The 18272-nt window shown below is 42.6% G+C and overlaps 1 protein-coding gene and 1 long non-coding RNA gene across 5 annotated transcripts in view; one reads left to right on the top strand and one right to left on the bottom strand.

Annotated features, from left to right (window-relative positions):
* The window catches only part of LAMB1 (laminin subunit beta 1), an 85587-nt gene that overhangs the window by 54237 nt on the left and 13078 nt on the right, over positions 1 to 18272 (top strand). For all 4 annotated transcript variants that reach the window (XM_030931854.1, XM_010382437.2, XM_030931855.1 and 1 more), the window contains 5 exons: positions 1263 to 1487; positions 2812 to 3026; positions 3721 to 3817; positions 14933 to 15302; positions 18022 to 18206. In XM_030931854.1, coding sequence (XP_030787714.1) covers positions 1263 to 1487; positions 2812 to 3026; positions 3721 to 3817; positions 14933 to 15302; positions 18022 to 18206 — 1092 coding nt within the window. The remainder of the gene's footprint in view (positions 1 to 1262; positions 1488 to 2811; positions 3027 to 3720; positions 3818 to 14932; positions 15303 to 18021; positions 18207 to 18272) is intronic.
* LOC115898140 lies at positions 2921 to 11822 on the bottom strand. The gene is made up of 3 exons (XR_004057854.1): positions 8124 to 11822; positions 6481 to 6621; positions 2921 to 3886 (listed from the first exon to the last, which is right to left on the bottom strand). It is a non-coding gene; the product is annotated as an uncharacterized LOC115898140 (long non-coding RNA).

Below are 18272 nucleotides of genomic sequence, written 5' to 3' on the forward strand. Positions count from 1 at the left end.
TTAATTTAAAATTAAAGTTAGAAAAGATGCTCTTTTCCTATTTGACACATAGGGTAGGGTCAATTCATGAGTCTCTGATAAGAATGTTATAACACAAAGCAGGAGAGCAAGCTCGTGGAAATCTAGAAACCCTGTGGAACACTTTTCTGTTATTAAACATTAGAAAGATTAACTTACATTTTACTCCTGCCTTTCTTTATTCAGCTCCTAGCAAAAGTGTCTCAAAGCTGTGAGGTGACCAAATAGTGGTCAGAAGAAAGAAAAGAATATCATCCAGGGAATCACCAGATGGCCGAATATATTCTTCACTGTTATGATGCTCACATTATCTATCAAGATTCAATTACTCTAGCTGCGTTGTAAAAACTCCCTCTTATTTCATCCTTGAAGCCACTGTTACAAATACTACTTATGCTTATACGTAGCTCAGTAAATGTTTTTTTGCATATACTTTCAGCATCTCTTAGGGAAAGTGGCCATCATTAAAGATCTCATTTTTCAGGCTGCTCACAGAGGAGTGGTAACTTTTCAGTCTCTGAATTCTTGAATTAGGCTGTATGTGGTGGCTCATGCCTGTAGTTGCAGCACTTTGGGAGGCTGAGGCAGGAGGATTACTTGAGCCCAGAAGTTACAGACCAGCATGGGCAAGATGGCGAGACACCATCTCTCCAAAAAAAAAATAAAAAAATTTACAAAATTAGTCAGATGTAGTACTGCAAACCTGTAATCCCAGCTGCTGGGAAAGCTGAGGCAGGAGAATTCCTAGAGCTCAGGAATTCAAGGCTGCAGTGAGCTATTATCATGTCACTGCTTTCCAGCCTGGGTGATAAAGCAAGGCCCCATCTCTTAAAAAAATGTAATCCTTGGATTAGGATTTTAACATGAAGCTACACTTGACATTGTTTGTTAGTTTGCTCCCACCCTGTGTGCTCAGAAGCTAAAGTCCCATGTGCTAGGACCCTTCTCATAACTGTCCATACCCGCTGTGGCCTCTGAGGCAGCTGCAGCATTGTTAGAGGCTACAAAATGTTAGATTGGCGCAAAAGTGACTGTGGTCTTTGCCACTGAAAGTAATACTGCCTTCCCCTCACAATTCAAGCCTATTCTTCCCCCTTCGGATACGATCACCCTGGGCTCTGTAAATCGCGCAGTGGAGATGAGGCACTGCCACGGTCAGCTGTCTCTAGGCATGAGTGTTGGTGCACTGGGGAGCTTTCGGTCAATAAGCTAAACATCTCGTGCTTGGTTTTATCGGGTGACAGGTTCCAGATGTGACGACTGTGCCTCAGGATTCTTTGGCAATCCATCGGAAGTTGGGGGCTTGTGTCAGCCTTGCCAGTGTCACAACAACATTGACACGACAGACCCAGAAGCCTGTGACAAGGAGACCGGGAGGTGCCTCAAGTGCCTGTACCACACGGAAGGGGAACACTGTCAGTTCTGCCGGTTTGGATACTATGGTGACGCCCTCCAGCAGGACTGTCGAAGTAAGATGAACATTTATTCTGCCTGCTCCTTAGAATGACTCCCACCTTTTTTTTTTTTTTATCAGCAGATTTTATTCTTCCTGTATTTATTTCACTTGGGAAAACATTTGTTCAGAGAGGTAAAATTTCACTTTCAACTAAGGAAAGATGAGACCAAATTTTTTTTCTCTTTTACTTTTTCTTTTCTTTCCATTTTTTCTTTTTCTTTTTTTTTTTTTTTTTGAGACAGAGTCTCACTCTGTCGCCCAGGCTGGAGTGCAATGGCATGATCTCAGCTTACTACAACCTCTGCCTCCCAAGTAGCTGGGATTACAGGTGCCCGCCACCACACCCAGCTAATTTTTGTATTTTGAATAGAGATGAGGTTTCACCATGTTGGTCATGTTGGTCTCGAACTCCTGACCTCAGGTGATCTATCCACCTTGGCCTTCCAAAGTGCTGGGATTACAGGCGTGAGGCATTGCGCCGGGCCATGTTTATTTTTTTCTTTACATCCACACTTTCTAGCAGGACTGAGGTCTCAAGATGTGACTTGGTCCCTGGGAGAGATAACAGGAAAGAAAAACCATGTAGCTGTCCTCATGATAAATGGCATCCAGTAGAGGGTATTGATGGTATGTTTTGCCGATGAACTTGCTGGTTGGATGGACTTTGAAATCCTAAATACCCACTGTGGTCCCACCTTTTCTAGTTGCATTGATGGAATAGAGCCTTCCAGCTTAAGGAAGAGAAAGAAGTAGCATCTCTAACATTTCTCTTTTGGAACTCTTTATTTCTCTCTTATCAAGAGATCAACTAGCATTTCCTCCTGCTGCAGCTGCACAGCCCCCAGGCTCCTGGCTTTGTTTATACAAACGTGTGGAATGCTAGGGACCAGCAGGACTGGATTCCTTAAAGCCTTAGTAGCTTAAAGGGCTTTTACCTGCTATGTCCGACACGTTTATTACTGCTGTTCCCTGCCAAGAGTTTGAAATTATTAGATATCTCAATTCCCACTGGCATTTTTTTTTTTATTATTTCCAGTTAAACCTTCAATTTTAAAATGACTCTCCAGCATCTTGTCAAATCTGTGTATTTTGAACATACTTTTAGGTGAAATGTATCACTGTGTGTATCTGGGAAATGTCAGAACTGTGTAAGACATGAGAACTTCTAAACAACAATAATTTTAGCTTTCTTTTTGAATCACCTCCATTTCTTTCCTTCTTTGCATTTCAAGGTCAGGATCTGAAGTGGGAACATCTTAGCGTTTAGATGTGGCTAATGTCTGCATGCCTGTGTATTTGGGAGTGTGACAATAAGTAAATGTGATGTTCTTTTTCAGAGTGTGTCTGTAATTACCTGGGTACCGTGCAAGCGCACTGTAACGGCTCTGACTGCCAGTGTGACAAAGCCACTGGTCAGTGCTTGTGTCTTCCTAATGTGATCGGGCAGAACTGTGACCGCTGTGCACCTAATACCTGGCAGCTGGCCAGTGGCACTGGCTGTGACCCATGCAACTGCAACGCTGCTCATTCCTTCGGGCCATCTTGCAATGAGGTGAGGGACTGCTGCTGGGGATGATGCCTTTAGGAGCCCAGGGTCAGCTTATGGTGACTTTGCCCCAGTTAGAGCAAGGCCCCAGGGCACATGGCTTGGCAAACACAGCGTGGCCTGGATCTCAGCCTTCATTTGTACCCCTTGGCTGGGTCTACATAACTGTGCACAGACTCCCCATCAGACACACCCATAGCATTTCAATAGAGGGTCCCAGCTGCAGATGCAGACTCACATAAGAATAGGCAAGGGTGTGCTATTTCTCTTCTCTTCAGTACCTGGCCGCTGAAGCAGACTTTTTTCTTAGCTTCTCAACTTGAAAGGAACCAGTTAGCCATACCCAGCATTGTAAAAAGTGCTGTTGTTTCCTGACACATACTAAGGACATACTCCCTAAGTCAGGCGAGTCAAAGGTGGCCCAGGATTGTGGCTGATCTGCGAGGATAAAAGTGAGGAAACAGGTAAATAAATAATAATATGCCACAGACCTTTCCAAGCCCTGTTGCAAAAGAGCAGTTAGATGCTGGCATGGGGCTCTCGACACCTACGATCGAAGCGGGAGTCCCTTTTCCTAGTCAATGGAGACCTTCTCAGGTGAACAGTTCATTCCCACTTCTAACTGGCAGCTAGAAAAAAAAGATGACAACTGGCTTCTGGCCTGAAGCCTGCTTGACTAAGGTCTGTGTTCTGGCCACAGTTCACAGGGCAGTGCCAGTGCATGCCTGGGTTTGGAGGCCGCACCTGCAGCGAGTGCCAGGAACTCTTCTGGGGAGACCCTGACGTGGAGTGCCGAGGTGAGGTGCGGGCGTTCTCGCGTTGACTTCATCAGAGAGTGGAGGGAACGGGGTTTCTGCAAAAGCCTTCTGTAAATTATAAAACACAGTACAAATTAACGTGTCGATAAGAACCTGTATTTAATTGCAAAATAAATTAACACTGATTGTTTAAAAAACAATCTAACAAATCTAGCCCTGCCCATAAGTATAGGTAGTCAAGAGTGGATGTGCATACTCTCCCAGCCTCATACCCTGGGATAAAGTTTGTTTCTGTGTGTCTGTAAGCCAGCACACACACATGCGCACACACACACCATAAATACACACACAGCTGCTTTTTAAAATACTTTTAACCAAAGTGGGACCATGTGAACCATGTTTGGCAAAGTGACTTTTTACCCCCTCTGAACAGTATTTTGTGGCCAACTTCCTTGATGGCACAAGAAGAGGTAAATGGTTATCCTAATAAGATCACTGAAGGCTGGGCACAGTGGCTCAAGCCTGTAATCCTAGCACTTTGGGAGGCCGAGACGGGCAGATCACAAGGTCAGGAGATTGAGACCATCCTGGCTAACATGGTAAAACCCCGTCTCTACTAAAAAATACAAAAAAAACTAGCCGGGCAAGGTGGCGGGCGCCTGTAGTCCCAGCTACTCGGGAGGTTGAGGCAGGAGAATGGCGTAAACCCGGGAGGCGGAGCTTGCAGTGAGCTGAGATCTGGCCACTGCACTCCAGTCTGGGCGACAGAGCGAGACTCCATCTCAAAAAAAAAAAAAAAAATCACTGGATTCATTGGATCAACTAGACTTTGCTGACAGTTTAAGCTCTTGGCATATGTGCGTAAGATAACATCCCCACTAGTGAAAACTGGAGGGCAATGTCATAGAGACTTCGTGCACAACAAAGGTATGTACGGTAGGGGCTCCAAGTCAGTTAAATGTGAATAAAGCCCAGATTTTCATCTAGGCTTATGTTAAAAAAACTAACAAACAAAAACTGTCATTTTCTTATAAACAAAAACTTGTTAAAATTAAGTGAATCATAAGGATTGCTTGATTTTTATGGCATTGCAATTTTTTTGACCTGGAAAGTCATTTTTCAGATCTTAAAGTATTTATGGAAAAGATTGAACAGGCTGTTGCAACTCTGTTTTTATATTCTTTCTTTCCTACTTGATTTTCTTCCCTGTTTTTAATTGATCATTATGGATAAATATTTTCTGTAGTTTCTTATGTACTCTTTGGTATATATTTGTTGCACATCTGAAATTATAGGTCTCTGTTGGACTCTTAAATTTTTTTATTTTTTATTTTTTGAGATGAAGTCTCACTCTGTCACCCAGGCTGGAGTGCAGTGGTGCAATCTCAGCTCACTGCAACCTCTGCCTCCCGGGTTCAAGCGATTCTCCTGCCTCAGCCTCCCAAATAGCTAGGATTACAGGCACACACCACCATGCCTGGCTAATTTTTGTATTTTTAGTAGAGATAGGGTTTCACCATGTTGGTCAGGCTGGTCTGGAACTCCTAACCTTATGATCCTCCCGCCTTGGCCTCCCAAAGTGCTGGAATTACAGGCGTGAGCCACCGCGCCCGGCCAGGACTCTTAAATTTTTAAAATGACTGTTTTATTTTTTTGGACACAACTACAGCAAGAAATAATACAGATCTTCAAGTTGGCAACTCATTCAGTATCTCCTATAGAAGGTCAGGAACCTAGAAACTGTGTTCCTTCAGGGTGCATCTGTTCCTTAACAGCAGAGAAAGGTCAGCGGGCAAGATCAGAACAAATTAGATAGGATTTGAGTGTTAAGTCGATGCTTAGCCAGAAGGGTTTGTATGGACCTCTTAGATTAATGTTTGTTTCACAGTGGGGATGATGTTTGCTATGTCAATAAACAAGTACTTTTCTTTCATCATTCTCCAAATTTGGTTCTTAATGAGATCTGATATCCCCACTTCCATAAGAAGGTATTGAAATCCAGTGGACCAGTTTCTCCAAGGTGTCTCTTGAAAGTAAAACTCTGCTTAAAATCTGGTTTTTCCAGGGCTGTAATCACTACTCTGTTAAATTCCTCAAACTTGTAATGCCTCAAAGCTTGATTTTTTCCAGATAATAGCTCTATCGTTGCTCATACCCTGATTCTGTCAGCATGTGTCATTGGCAAAATAGCTTTCTCTGCCAAAGCTTTCTGACCTTTGGCTCCATCTTAGCTTTGTTAGCAGGAAAGGCCTGCTACCCAGTCAGTCAATCAGAGAGTTGTTCATGTGGCCCTTAGAACTTTACTCCTTACCCTTTTATCTTCTCTTTAAACTTTCGCCTCTAAATCTGCCAGGGAAATTGTGGCTTATAGGAACCTTGTCAACTTGTTTGGGTCAAAAGTTAGATCCTGTTTTAGAAACTCTGCAAAGAGTAAGATTCATGGCATCATTGTTCGCCAACTTCTTTGTTCATTTTATCCAGAAGAAAGGTCAGCTCGTTAGGTAAGAAACTTTTCATCAGGAAAAGCAAACAAGCAATAAAAAACAGAAATGAAGTATTCTGCAAATAAACCTGGTTTGTTTAAAGAGAATGTATTGAAACTGGATATGTCTGTTCCTTTGTGCTTTTCCCTTTGGCATTTCCTTTTTTTCTGTAAGATAATCATAGATAATCATAGTTAATGGAGGAACTACAAAGATCACCTGGCTTTATGGTTTGCCCATTGTGTTGGCTGATCCCAGTGGCACAAGGGCAGCAGGGATGCAGACAGATGAAGAGATCCCATAGCAGAGTGTAGGTCCTGGAGCCAGGCTGCCTGCATTCACTTCAAGCAATTGGTACTCCTGTATTAGAAGAAAACAAAGTCCCTTCTCATCTCCCCCACCCAGTATACTCCTCTTTTTACTCAGCTTCATAGGAATCTTTCCAATCCTCTCTGCATTTATATGTATGTATCATTCATATTTGTGACCCTAATATTGACACCCAGTCAGCTCACACCAGCAAGAAAAAGTTGGTTTCAAGCCCTCCGGAAGTATTAGAAGCTCCAAGTGAGCACAAGTGAAAACATCCTAAGAGATACTTCCAGGTTCTAGATCTAGGTGTTCCATTTTCCCCTTGTTTTCCCACTACATTGTCATCTCTCCAACCTTATCTTTAGGTTGTTTGGTTTTTTTTCATGGAAGACCAGAAATCCTCTTTCCCCAAAGTGTTAAAATACGGGGTGAAGGCAGGTGACCTCATTGCAAACTTTGGCAATTCAAAGTTATAAAATGTTAGCTGGGCACGGTGGCTGACATCTGTAATCCCAGCACTTTGGGAGGCCAAGGCAGGAGGATCACTTCAGGTCAGGAGTTCAAGACCAGCCTGACCAACATGGTGAAACCCCATCTCTACTAGAAATACAAAAATTAATCAGGCGTGGTCGTGCACACCTATAATCCTGGCTACTCGGGAGGCTGAGGCATGAGAATCACTTGAACCCAGGAGGCAGAGGTTGCAGTGAGCAGAGATCATGCCATTACACTCCAGCCTGGGTGACAGAGCAAGACTCTGTGTCAAACACAACAACAACAAAAAAGATATAAAATGTTGGGGCATCTTTCTTTGGGGTGTTAAAGTAGACACTATCCCTCCTTTGTGCCCACAGTGGCTGAGCTGGGGTGGGGACATCTGGAAATTTGGGAGGAGGGGAGTATTTTGGGTCATCACCATAATGGGGTCGTTGCTATAGGCACTTGGTATGCAGGAGCCAAGGATAATAAATGTCCCACAGTGCTTAAGGCAGTCTATCAGACAGAGAAAGTGTTGGATCCTCAATGCTTTTGGCACTCTTTTTGCTCATAACCTACAAAGCACCCAGAGAGAGTGAGAACTGATTTGAGTGGACAATGGGGGATTGATTCATGGCCATCTAGGGGCCTGGTGCATACAGGGTGGCAACAGGAGTAGGACCAGTGTGGCCTGTGAAGGCAGGGGCCAAGACGCAGAGGCAGATAAGGCTCATGGTTCTGTTTGTGCTGGAATGCATTCACGAAAAGAAACAGGAGGACAGGGGCTTTCTGAAGCAATGGGCCCAGAAATCAGCAGGGGCAAGAAGAGGTGTCATTCAAAATTAGATGCAACTATGCAAAAAGAACATCAGCTCTTTTCTCCAATTATGTAATTGCTTGACAAATATGTTTTCAGTTGAATTGGTTTGTTAGAGGGCATAAATTTAGACTTTCTGGTGCCAACTAGCTAACAATACGCTTATAGAAAGATTTAAGTCCTAGCTAAGTATTCCCCTTATGGAAAAAAAGAACGTAGTTATATAAAAGACAAATGAGTTGAGCCTCCAACTTACAGATTGTTGAATGTTCCTATTGTCCAGGCGGGTTGGGGCTGTTGGCCAATCGTGCCAAGCCTGAACAAGCCCATCACTGTGCTGGGATGGAGAGGGAATCTCATCCACCCACCATGAACGTGCTGGAGAAAACAGCCTGGAGCGCTGCATTGTCCTCCTCAGGAGTCCAAGGGTCACAGGAGGAATCTTTCTGTTGATTCATAGACAGCAAAAAGGAAGGGTAAAGTTTCCATTTGGGGCCTCTGGCTCTTGGAAAAGGGCAGTGTCTCTAAACCCAGGCAAACTGTAAATGTGGGGCATACTCAAGAGGCTTTGGGTAGTGGCCACTTCCCCACCATGCTTGTTTCTCATTTCGTGTTTTTTAGTAGAAAAACACAGTGTGTTCTTTTGCCCAGACATTAATCTTTAGAATGCCTGTATTTTCTAATGTTGGGATTTCTTTCACAACCACCCACCTTACTATTTCCATTGTGACTCAGAAAATCAGACTTCATTCGATTCTTTGGAGACCTATAAATACTGTTGAAGTAGAGTGAAGTCTTGTCTTACATAATCCTAATTACAGAATGTGTCCTCAGAAGTGGTAGGCTAGACCAGAACTGGGCAGACCACAGGCAGAGGCCAAATCCAGCCCCCTGCCCATAGTGGTTAATAAAGTTTTACACCCACTTGTTTATGTATTTTCCCTGGCTGCTTGTGGACAGCAATGCCAGAGTCAAGTCATCATGACAGAGACAGAATGGCCTGAAAGCTGGAAAGATTTACTATTTCAACTTTTACATTAAAACTTGATGATCCCTGTGCTAGACAGGCAGCTCATTTCTGCAGATGAAATTATATTCATCCCCCAACTTTCATTCCAAAATTGAAGTTATATTACTGAGGCCAAAAAGGGAAAAGGATAGAAGAGAATGTCAGAAAAAAGAAAATCCCATATAAGAGATAAAAATTATTTAAATTGCCCTTGCTTTTAGTAAATAGAAATGCCTGAAGTATAAGTAAACTTCTTGGCATTGCAGCAGATCCTGGGATCCCATGTTGCTTTGAGGCAAGGTCCATGGCAGAAGAGAACCCCATTACCTGAATCTTAGGGTGTAGCACTTTCTCTGTCCCAAGGCAAATTTAAGTTTCCAACAGAAAGGAGGATAATAAGCCCAACACTGAGTGACCAATGGTGTGGAGTGAGGAGTGGACACAGAGAGAACAGCTGATACTGTTCTGCCACTTGCAGGCTATTTGGGGACATGAGGTACATAAAATGAAGTAAAAACATAGCAGAAAGTAAGTGGCACAAACTTTTGTCAGAAGAAGATCAGTAGTAACTGGAGTCATCAGGGAAGGGTTTGCAGAAAAGATTAGCTCTAGTGGCCATCTACAGAGAATGTGCTGAGTGCCAAGCACTTTTAGGCATATTATGTAAGTATTCTTAATTTTATCCTTGCAACAAACAACCTACATCCCCATTTCACAGTTGACTAATCTCAGACTCAGAGAGGTTAAAGGACTTGCCCAAAGGCTTATCCCGAGTGAGGAAAGAACTGGGATCTGAAGCCAGGCCTGTGTGGCCTCCTGTCCCAGCTCTTTCCACAAACCTGGGGGCTACTCGTTGACAGTTGGTATTGAGAGAGGAAACTGTCATCCTAGCTAAAGGACAATACAGCTGTGGGAGGTGCCCTCAGGAAACAGTCTTAGCTGGAGAGTCATAGAGAGATTTGGTTTCACCAGACTGTGCGAAGCCTCCAGTAGCAGGCCATTGAGGGTAGACTTCGTTCAGTGGGCACAGGAAGGTCTGGAGGAGCAGAGGGAAGGATGTAAAGGAAGCAGGCAATATAGGTCTATGTGATAAATGGGTACATAGACTATTTCCCATTCTGGCATTGACTTGCTAGTGTTTTTCTCTGGGCCTTCATATCTTGAAAATCAGTACAATAGCTTTCATTTACCTACCTCTTAAAAATTATGTTTGAAATGATAAGAAAACTTAGTAAAAATAGAGGAAGCCTACTGACCACAGAACAGAGAGTGTATTCACAGATGAAAGTCGAATTATTACGGCTTGTTAAAATGATTATCTTATTTAAAAAATACTTTTTATTATTTGTTCATCTTAAAGATTAGGCAACAACATATGCCCTCCTTTCCAAGAGAAAGTTTCTGATTCTCTGCCAAGTAATCCCATTTCTTAAAGTAAGGCTGTGCTTTATCCAGGTCATTTGGATTCTGATTCCTTTCTCTTAAGAGAGAAGAAACCCCACTGGACCTCGTCAGCGGCAGCCTGAATAGTCAGTTCACAGGTTTTCAGATCCTGGTGGGTGTGTGAAATGATGGGAGAATCTCCTCCATACATTAGTCTATGAAGTTTTACTAACTTGTTAAGTGTGAACTAACCTTTCCGCTTCAGCCACATGAGTGTGGGAGTTTCACTGAAAATATTTTTGAAGGGAGGGGGTCTTTTTACAAGGTTGTAAAATGTGGGCCTTCTGGTGCCTGCCTCTTAGGTGATCCCAAGAGAAGCAATTCTGGAAATTCAATAGCCAGGGAGGGAAGCACATGACCAGGGGCTTCAGCTTGAAATCAAAACCAGGTGCATTTGAGACTAGTTATTTGGTGCCCTTCCCGGAGAATCAGGACCAACTTTTTCAATAATGAGACTGCAATCCAGTCATCTGTGAGATTTGATGGTTTACTTTTCAGTTGGGAGAAAGGAATGTTGGTCAGTTGGGCTGAACTGGTGGTTGACTTCTGGAGAGAGCCGAAGCTCTGCTGGCTCATTGGAACTCTTGCCCAGGCTAATTTCCCTTGGCCAGATAAAGAGGGAAGCCTTATCTGCCTTTAAAGTCTTTCAGGGTTGGGCTCTTTTCCCGGTAAATATGCCTGTGACAGAATGGGAGCGAGACATGCCTTTAGCAATGAAATAAATGCAAAATGATCAGAGAAATTAAAAATAAATCAACATATGCATGCATCCCTTGCCCCAAGCATGAATCCAGCAAAAACCTAATATTTAGGACTGAACAAAGGTGTACCTTTGCATCATCTATGGGAAATAAATAATTGTCTAAGCAAACTACAAGCAATATGCAGCTCTGCCTCAATTGTGTGATGCCTAAGGGAGATAGGGGTGAGTAGACCCCAGAGGGCTGCCTCCCCCTGACCACTGGCTGGGCCCTGCAGGGCAAGGGCAGACAATGTAGTTTTATTACAAATGGCATCACTTCTTCCTCTGTTATGTAAGTCCTGAGATTTGTGCATCAGCCTACATTGGTGAACTTCCAAAGTCGTGATTCTGCTCCAGTGCCACCCTTTGAAGGTATCTCTTTCTCCACACACACAGACAGACACACATACATACACACACACACATGCTCTTTTTTTCTCTAACATACAGAAGGCAGGCAGAAACAGCTGGAAAGTAACAGTCAGTGCTCCACAAAACAGGGTCTCATGACTCTAAACATCAGTATCTCCTGGGAACTTAGAAACAAAAATAATTCTGGGCCCCACCCAGACCTACTAAATCAGAATGGGGGGATGGGAGGAGAGTGGAGAAGCAATCTGTTTTTTAATGAACCTTCCAGGTGATTCTGATACCTACCCAAGTTTGAGAGCTGAGGACCCAGGTGACTCGGGTAACTTTTAGCTTTCTGGAAGATGACTAAATTTTACCAAATGATAATGGAAATCTATTTCTAAAATCTAAACAACATAAACTCTTAAGGTACTAAGCTCTTTAAGTTATTTGTAACTTATCTAAGTTCTTCCTAATCTCAGAAATTGATTAACGTAGTGGTTTTCCCAAGCCTTTCTCATCATTTCTCTGAGGTGTCACTGGCATTGACTTCCACTAAGAAAAGATCTCACGGCCAAATGACTTTGGCATACAACTGGATAAAAACAATGTAAAACAAGTTTTTCCTGCAGAACTCTTCTGAGTCTATAATATGCTGACACTTGTTTTTAATCTTCAAGATAAAGATACAGAATTTTTCATAATGGGATACTTTTTTCAAGGAACACATCATAGAACTGATGGTCTATGGATCACCATTAAAGTTATCCATGGTTTGCCTGAGCAGCTTCCTGATTCATTATGAGAATATTCCCCAAACAAGAAAAATGAAACATACCTTAAGTGCCTGGAAAGGATCTGTTTTTTGAAAAACATACACCCAAGTTTTACTTTTGAAATCCTAAGGTCTTGGTTTTGAAAACCCCAGGCACTAAGGAAATTACATGTTTTAAAATCCTAAAGGTTGAAGAATTAATATTCTAACCTTCAAATTTTGGAATAATCATGTTTTTTGGCAAATACATATAAACATATGGCCAGAACATATGTTTTTCCCCTTTATCCAATGGAAATATGACCAAGCATCACTATTAGCAGAAGACTACCAGACACTTATAGGGACACAAAAAGCGATAATAAAAATGATTTATTTATTGAATGCTTGCTATAGACCAGATGCTCTTCTAAGCACTTTGTAATTATTTTATCTCGAAAGCAGTCCTGTAGTTATAATCATTACCTCTTCTTACAGATGTGGAAGATGTGACTCAGTTTCCTAATTACCCAGGGTCACATAACAGGTGTGGAGAAGGCAGGATTTACACCCTCAGTCTACAGTTCATGCTCTTAACCACAATGCTGTCCTCCTCAAACCTGCAACTCGAGAGCTTGGAATGTAGGGGGAGAACAAAGGCAATAAAAAGATAAACTAGCAATACAAGGCAGGATGTGGTGAGGGCCAAATGAATGGGCCACAAACACATCTCTGGGTTGAAAGGATGGTGATGTCATAGCAGATCTCAGGATCCTCAGTATAACTGGTTCTGGGAGATGTTCCGTTAGAAAGTTTTTCAGAGGAAGGCTGGGTGCAGTGGCTCACGCCTGTAATCCCAGCACTTCGGGAGGCCAAGGTAGGCATATCATGAGGTCAAGAGATCGAGACCATTCTGGCCAACATAGTGAAACCCTGTCTCTACTTAAAATACAAAAATTAGCTGGGTGTGGTGGCGCATGCCTGTAGTCCCAGCTACTCAGGAGGTGGAGGCAGGAGAATAGCTTGAACCCGGGAAGTGGAGGTTGGAGTGAGCCGAGATCGTGCCATTGCACTCTAGCCTGGGCGACACAGCGAGACTCTGTTCCGCAAAAAAAAGGAAGTTTTTCAGAGGCAAATCACAGCTATTGGCCCAAGATTTTATAAAGATATCTGAGAAAAGGCCGCAGGCAGTGGCTCACACCTGTAATCCCAGCACTTTGGGAGGCCGAGGCAGGCAGATCACCTGAGGTCGGGAGTTCCAGACCAGCTTAACCAACATGGAGAAACCCCGTCTCTAATTTAAGAAAAAAAACAAAAAACACAATTAGCTGGGTGTGGTGGCGCATGCCTGTAATCCCAGCTACTCGGGAGGCTGAGGCAGGAGAATTGCTTGAACCCAGGAGGCGGAGGTTGCAGTGAGCCAAGATTGTGCCATTGCACTCCAGCCTGGGCAACAAGACCAAAACTCTGTCTCAAAAAAAAAAAAAAAAAAAAAAATCTGAGAAAACATGAATCTGTTGTGCTTTGCCACACTTGACATTGCACTTCAGGAGGATTATTTTCTGTTATAAAGGTATGTAAGTGTCCTTGCAAGCCTAGACTAAAATAAGGTTAGGGCTTCATTTGGCAAAGACGTTTGGATTCTGATTGCATGTTAACCCTGGGCCCGATGCTGAAAAAGGAAAAATTGTTTAAGATGTGCCTCTGCCCTTGGAGTCCACAATCCAGTTAGAGAAATAAGAGAGTATATTACTTTATGTATTCCTACCTTTTGCCAGAATGGGTGGAAGCCCAGTGATAAGATGTTAGTATAAGGCCTTTTGTTACTTAAACCTTATATAAATACTTTTAAATGTCAGATGTTGATATAAAAATGATTTGGTCACCTGAAATTTGGGAATCTAAGCCAGGGTTCAAGGGCACAGCCATTGTGCTAAGTAATCTCAGCCACAGCTACTGGCCAAGAACAGATTTTGTCCTGTATGGCATGTGATTTTACCCTATGCCATTTGGCTTTGCATAAGGCTGAGACTGCATGGCTCCCAAGATCCCTGCTTGTAGTACTGGCAGTGGTCATCACAATGGCGGACACCCCCAAGTTAGATTATACTTATTAAAAGCCTTTAAACTGGATACTTAGAATTCCTTTGGGTTTTGTTTTGTTTTGATCATGTTTATTGCATTTCATCAAATATGTTTTGTTGCGAGATAGAGTCGGGTATGTTAGGAGCTGCTCATTTGTGATGTATCCGATGCCAGGTGGCATGTTAGCAGGATGTAACCTGGATTGTTTGTACAGACGTGGTATGTAGGGAAATCCTAGTAAAGGGGAGGCAAAGGCCAGAACGGAGGTGAAGAGTACAGACTCCAGATTTGCAAAGAACTGAATCAGAGTCCTGGCGTGGCCTTTCCCTTGCAGTGAGACTTGAGGCATGTTACATAATCTCTCTGATCTCTCAGTTCCCACATCTGTGAAATAGTGATTATTATAACACCTATCCCATGGGGTTATTGTGAGAGTTAAATGGGGTCATTCATGTAAAACATTTCTGTTTAAAGTATTATTACTGCTAAGGAGTTAGCAACCATTGAAGTCACGCATGTGCTACAGGAAGCTGCTACAGTCTCTACCTGAGCTGCTGATCAGTTGTCATCGATGGCTGACACCTTCCCATTTTCACAGTGAAATGAGGATTCTAAATGGCACATCTTGTCACTGAGGTTCATGATCAATTAGATCAGCTAGCATTGGTTCTTCCCTTCTAGCCTGTGACTGTGACCCCAGGGGCATTGAGACGCCACAGTGTGACCAGTCCACGGGCCAGTGTGTCTGCGTGGAGGGTGTTGAGGGTCCACGCTGTGACAAGTGCACGCGAGGGTACTCGGGGGTCTTCCCTGACTGCACACCCTGCCACCAGTGCTTTGCTCTTTGGGACGTGATCATTGCTGAGCTGACCAACAGGACACACAGATTCCTGGAGAAAGCCAAGGCCTTGAAGATCAGTGGTGTGATCGGGCCTTACCGTGAGACTGTGGACTCAGTGGAGAGGAAAGTCAGCGAGATAAAAGACATCCTGGCGCAGAGCCCCGCAGCAGAGCCACTGAAAAACATTGGGAATCTCTTTGAGGAAGCAGAGTAAGTAGTTAATGAGCAAGAGGAGTAACTCACAATATTTTTTCAGCTTTATGAATAAACAGCAAAGATTTCCTGGCATGGTGCTTCCATCAGAAGGTTTGGTTAGTCCTGTGGGTGAAAACAGATTCTGAGCCATTTATTTTCCAGCAGTCTTGACTGGGCATTTGGGTGAGTGAATGTTGGCACATCCATGGGGACCAGCCTTCTGGAGGCTGTAGTACAGAACATGCAAGCATCATACTCAGTGCTCCTCCTTGCAAATCATGTTCTAAGTCATTAAAATGGGAGGCATGCTGGATTTAGAAGACAAAGATCCATAATTGAGTCTTGGGTCTGATGCTAGGCTTGTGAACTTGGTTGACTCAGTTCCTGAGCCTGTATTTTCTCTCCTGTGGAGAAGGGGTAGGATAATATATGCCATTACCTTATGCAGTAATGAAATGATTGATATATAAAATGACAACAGGATTGCAAAAAACTATAAATTGTTAAGTATTGCTACTATGGGGGAAATTCCATTACCTCAAGTAAGACTCCTTACTTCAAGTTTTTTTCTGCTTCTCTAGCATTAGTCCACCAGACCAGTGCTTCATTCATCTAGTTATAACAGCCGCTCTACACTGAAAGTCCTCATCCCACCCCTTCTCTGGGTAATTTCCCCTCTGATTGGACAGTGTTTGTTAGTGGAAGCCTAGAGAATTGAGCTGAGTGATGCTGAACTTCTCAAGGATCATTTTTCTACCCTTTCTCCCAGCCTCCCCTCTCTTGCCCCTAAACATCCCAATTCCTTTTGCCAAATTATTTTTTGCCAAAAAGGAACCCCCAAAACAGCACAATAAAACCTAAGTGCTAAAGGACAAAAACAGGAAAGGGTATGAGGCATCTGTGCTTCCCTAGATGCTACGGTTTCACTGCAGACTCACCATCCAGGCCTGAGGGGACCACTTCACAGTTAAATCCTGCACACTGAGGTGTTTATATTACGAAATGACAGTAACATTTTCTGTGTGTGATGAGACTTTAATCAGCATCTCTAAGAAGCCAGAGGGACTTTTCATCTCATACCATACATGAGTAGTAGAAGACAGTTGACATTAGCTCAAGCAACTTGAAGGAAGTCCTTCCTAGACCTAGATTTAAAGTAATTGGACCTTGATGTCAAGCCTCGGGTTTTATGCCCAAGACCATGTAGCTGGCCAGAGTGTTAGGAAATGTCTGATGCAGGGTGACAATGCATTTAATGAGGCATTTTACCTCACTGAAAAGACTAAGCCTCCTAATGTGCAGAGATCATAGTTTTGGCAGGCCGTGGTCCGAATGCAAGCCCATTTAGGAAATGATTCTTGGCCTGGGTCTTACGCACCTCTGGGAGGAAGAAAAAATCTGGTGTCCTTTGAGGGCCTGCCAGAAGAGAGATTACATTCCCAAAACAGCTCTGTTTCTACCCTCACTATTCATTTAACCAGACAGATTGTAATAATCACAGGAAAACTAGTTCCATTACTCTTTTTTCAACATACTATCCAAGGATACATGTTTTAGGAACCAAAGTGGCCTTATTTTAAAATATGATGTTAGATTTGCTTGTTTTAAAAAATTGTATCATTTTATGAGAACTAAGAAGAAATGAAAGCTTTCTGTGAGTCAAATAATAAAAGCAAAGCACTGAAAAAACAAACTATGTATATTATCCTCAGGGAAAAGGCATGAAATGTAATTTAATCTACCATTTTAAACGATCCCTTTAATTACTTTTTGAGTTGGGTTATGGTTTTATCTCAGCCTTATATGTCATTTTTCTAATGGCTCCCAACGTTTCAGCATCTTTACATTTTCCTGGTTTTTTATACTATTATATCCCCAAGAAGACAATTATATTCAATTAGGTGAACCAATAATACCCAGAGGTAAAGTCTGCTCAAATATTACTTTATTTACGATACACATACAACTCCACCCACACCCACCTGGAGCACACTCCCACATGCACACACATGCCCATATACACCTATGTACACAGTAATATACAAATAGATGTCAGAAGTACGGCCTTGTAGGTTTGAAAGTACAGAACAAAATGCAGTTTAGATTCCAAATTAAATATCGTGAAAGCTAAATGTTCTCATTTCATTCTTGGGAGATGCTGTTTTCTTTAAAAAAAAAAAAAAAAAAAAAAAAAGCTGTTGGTAGAAGGAGGAGGCTCCTCTCAAGGAGGAGAGGAGTGTATGAAAGCTGATACAGCTGGCTCCTGTCGTCTTTGTGGTGGGCTATAGGGCTTCCTCTCTGCATGTTCCATCTTGAAGGAGATAGGCTTAGGGAAGAATGTTTTGGGCTGGTGGCTGGGAGGCCTAACTGTATACCAGAATCATTTATGTCTTGAGTTTTTATGATTGTAAGGGCTTGAAGCTGCCTGCGAATGGAGCCGGAACTCCACACTCTGACCTGTGCTCATGTTACAGCGGAAATTTGGAATCCCTTAAATGGCTTGTCTGCCACAACTCAGCTGAGTGGTACTTCTGTGTTTCTCTTAAGTCTGAACAAAGAAAAATTGTCAGATTTAATGCAATCTTTTATAAGGAAAATAAAACTAGCACTTAGAGATGAAATGTTACAAATTACTGAATTGGTTTGAAATTAGTAATGGATACAGTACTAGTAGAAAATATGAAATGTAAAAGTCCTCCCTTGGGTTTATGTAAGCTTAACTTTCTCTTTACAGGAAACTGATTAAAGATGTTACAGAAATGATGGCTCAAGTAGAAGTGAAATTATCTGACACAACTTCCCAAAGCAACAGCACAGCCAAAGAACTGGATTCTCTACAGACAGAAGCGGAAAGCCTAGACAACACTGTGAAAGAACTTGCTGAACAACTGGAATTTATCAAAAACTCAGATATTCGGGGTGAGCATTTTTTGGTGCATATACTCAGTCCCAGACAATGAATTTAACAATATGTCTAACCTTTTA

Source organism: Rhinopithecus roxellana, chromosome 6 (assembly GCF_007565055.1).
Source record: "Rhinopithecus roxellana isolate Shanxi Qingling chromosome 6, ASM756505v1, whole genome shotgun sequence".
NCBI lineage: Eukaryota > Metazoa > Chordata > Mammalia > Primates > Cercopithecidae > Rhinopithecus > Rhinopithecus roxellana.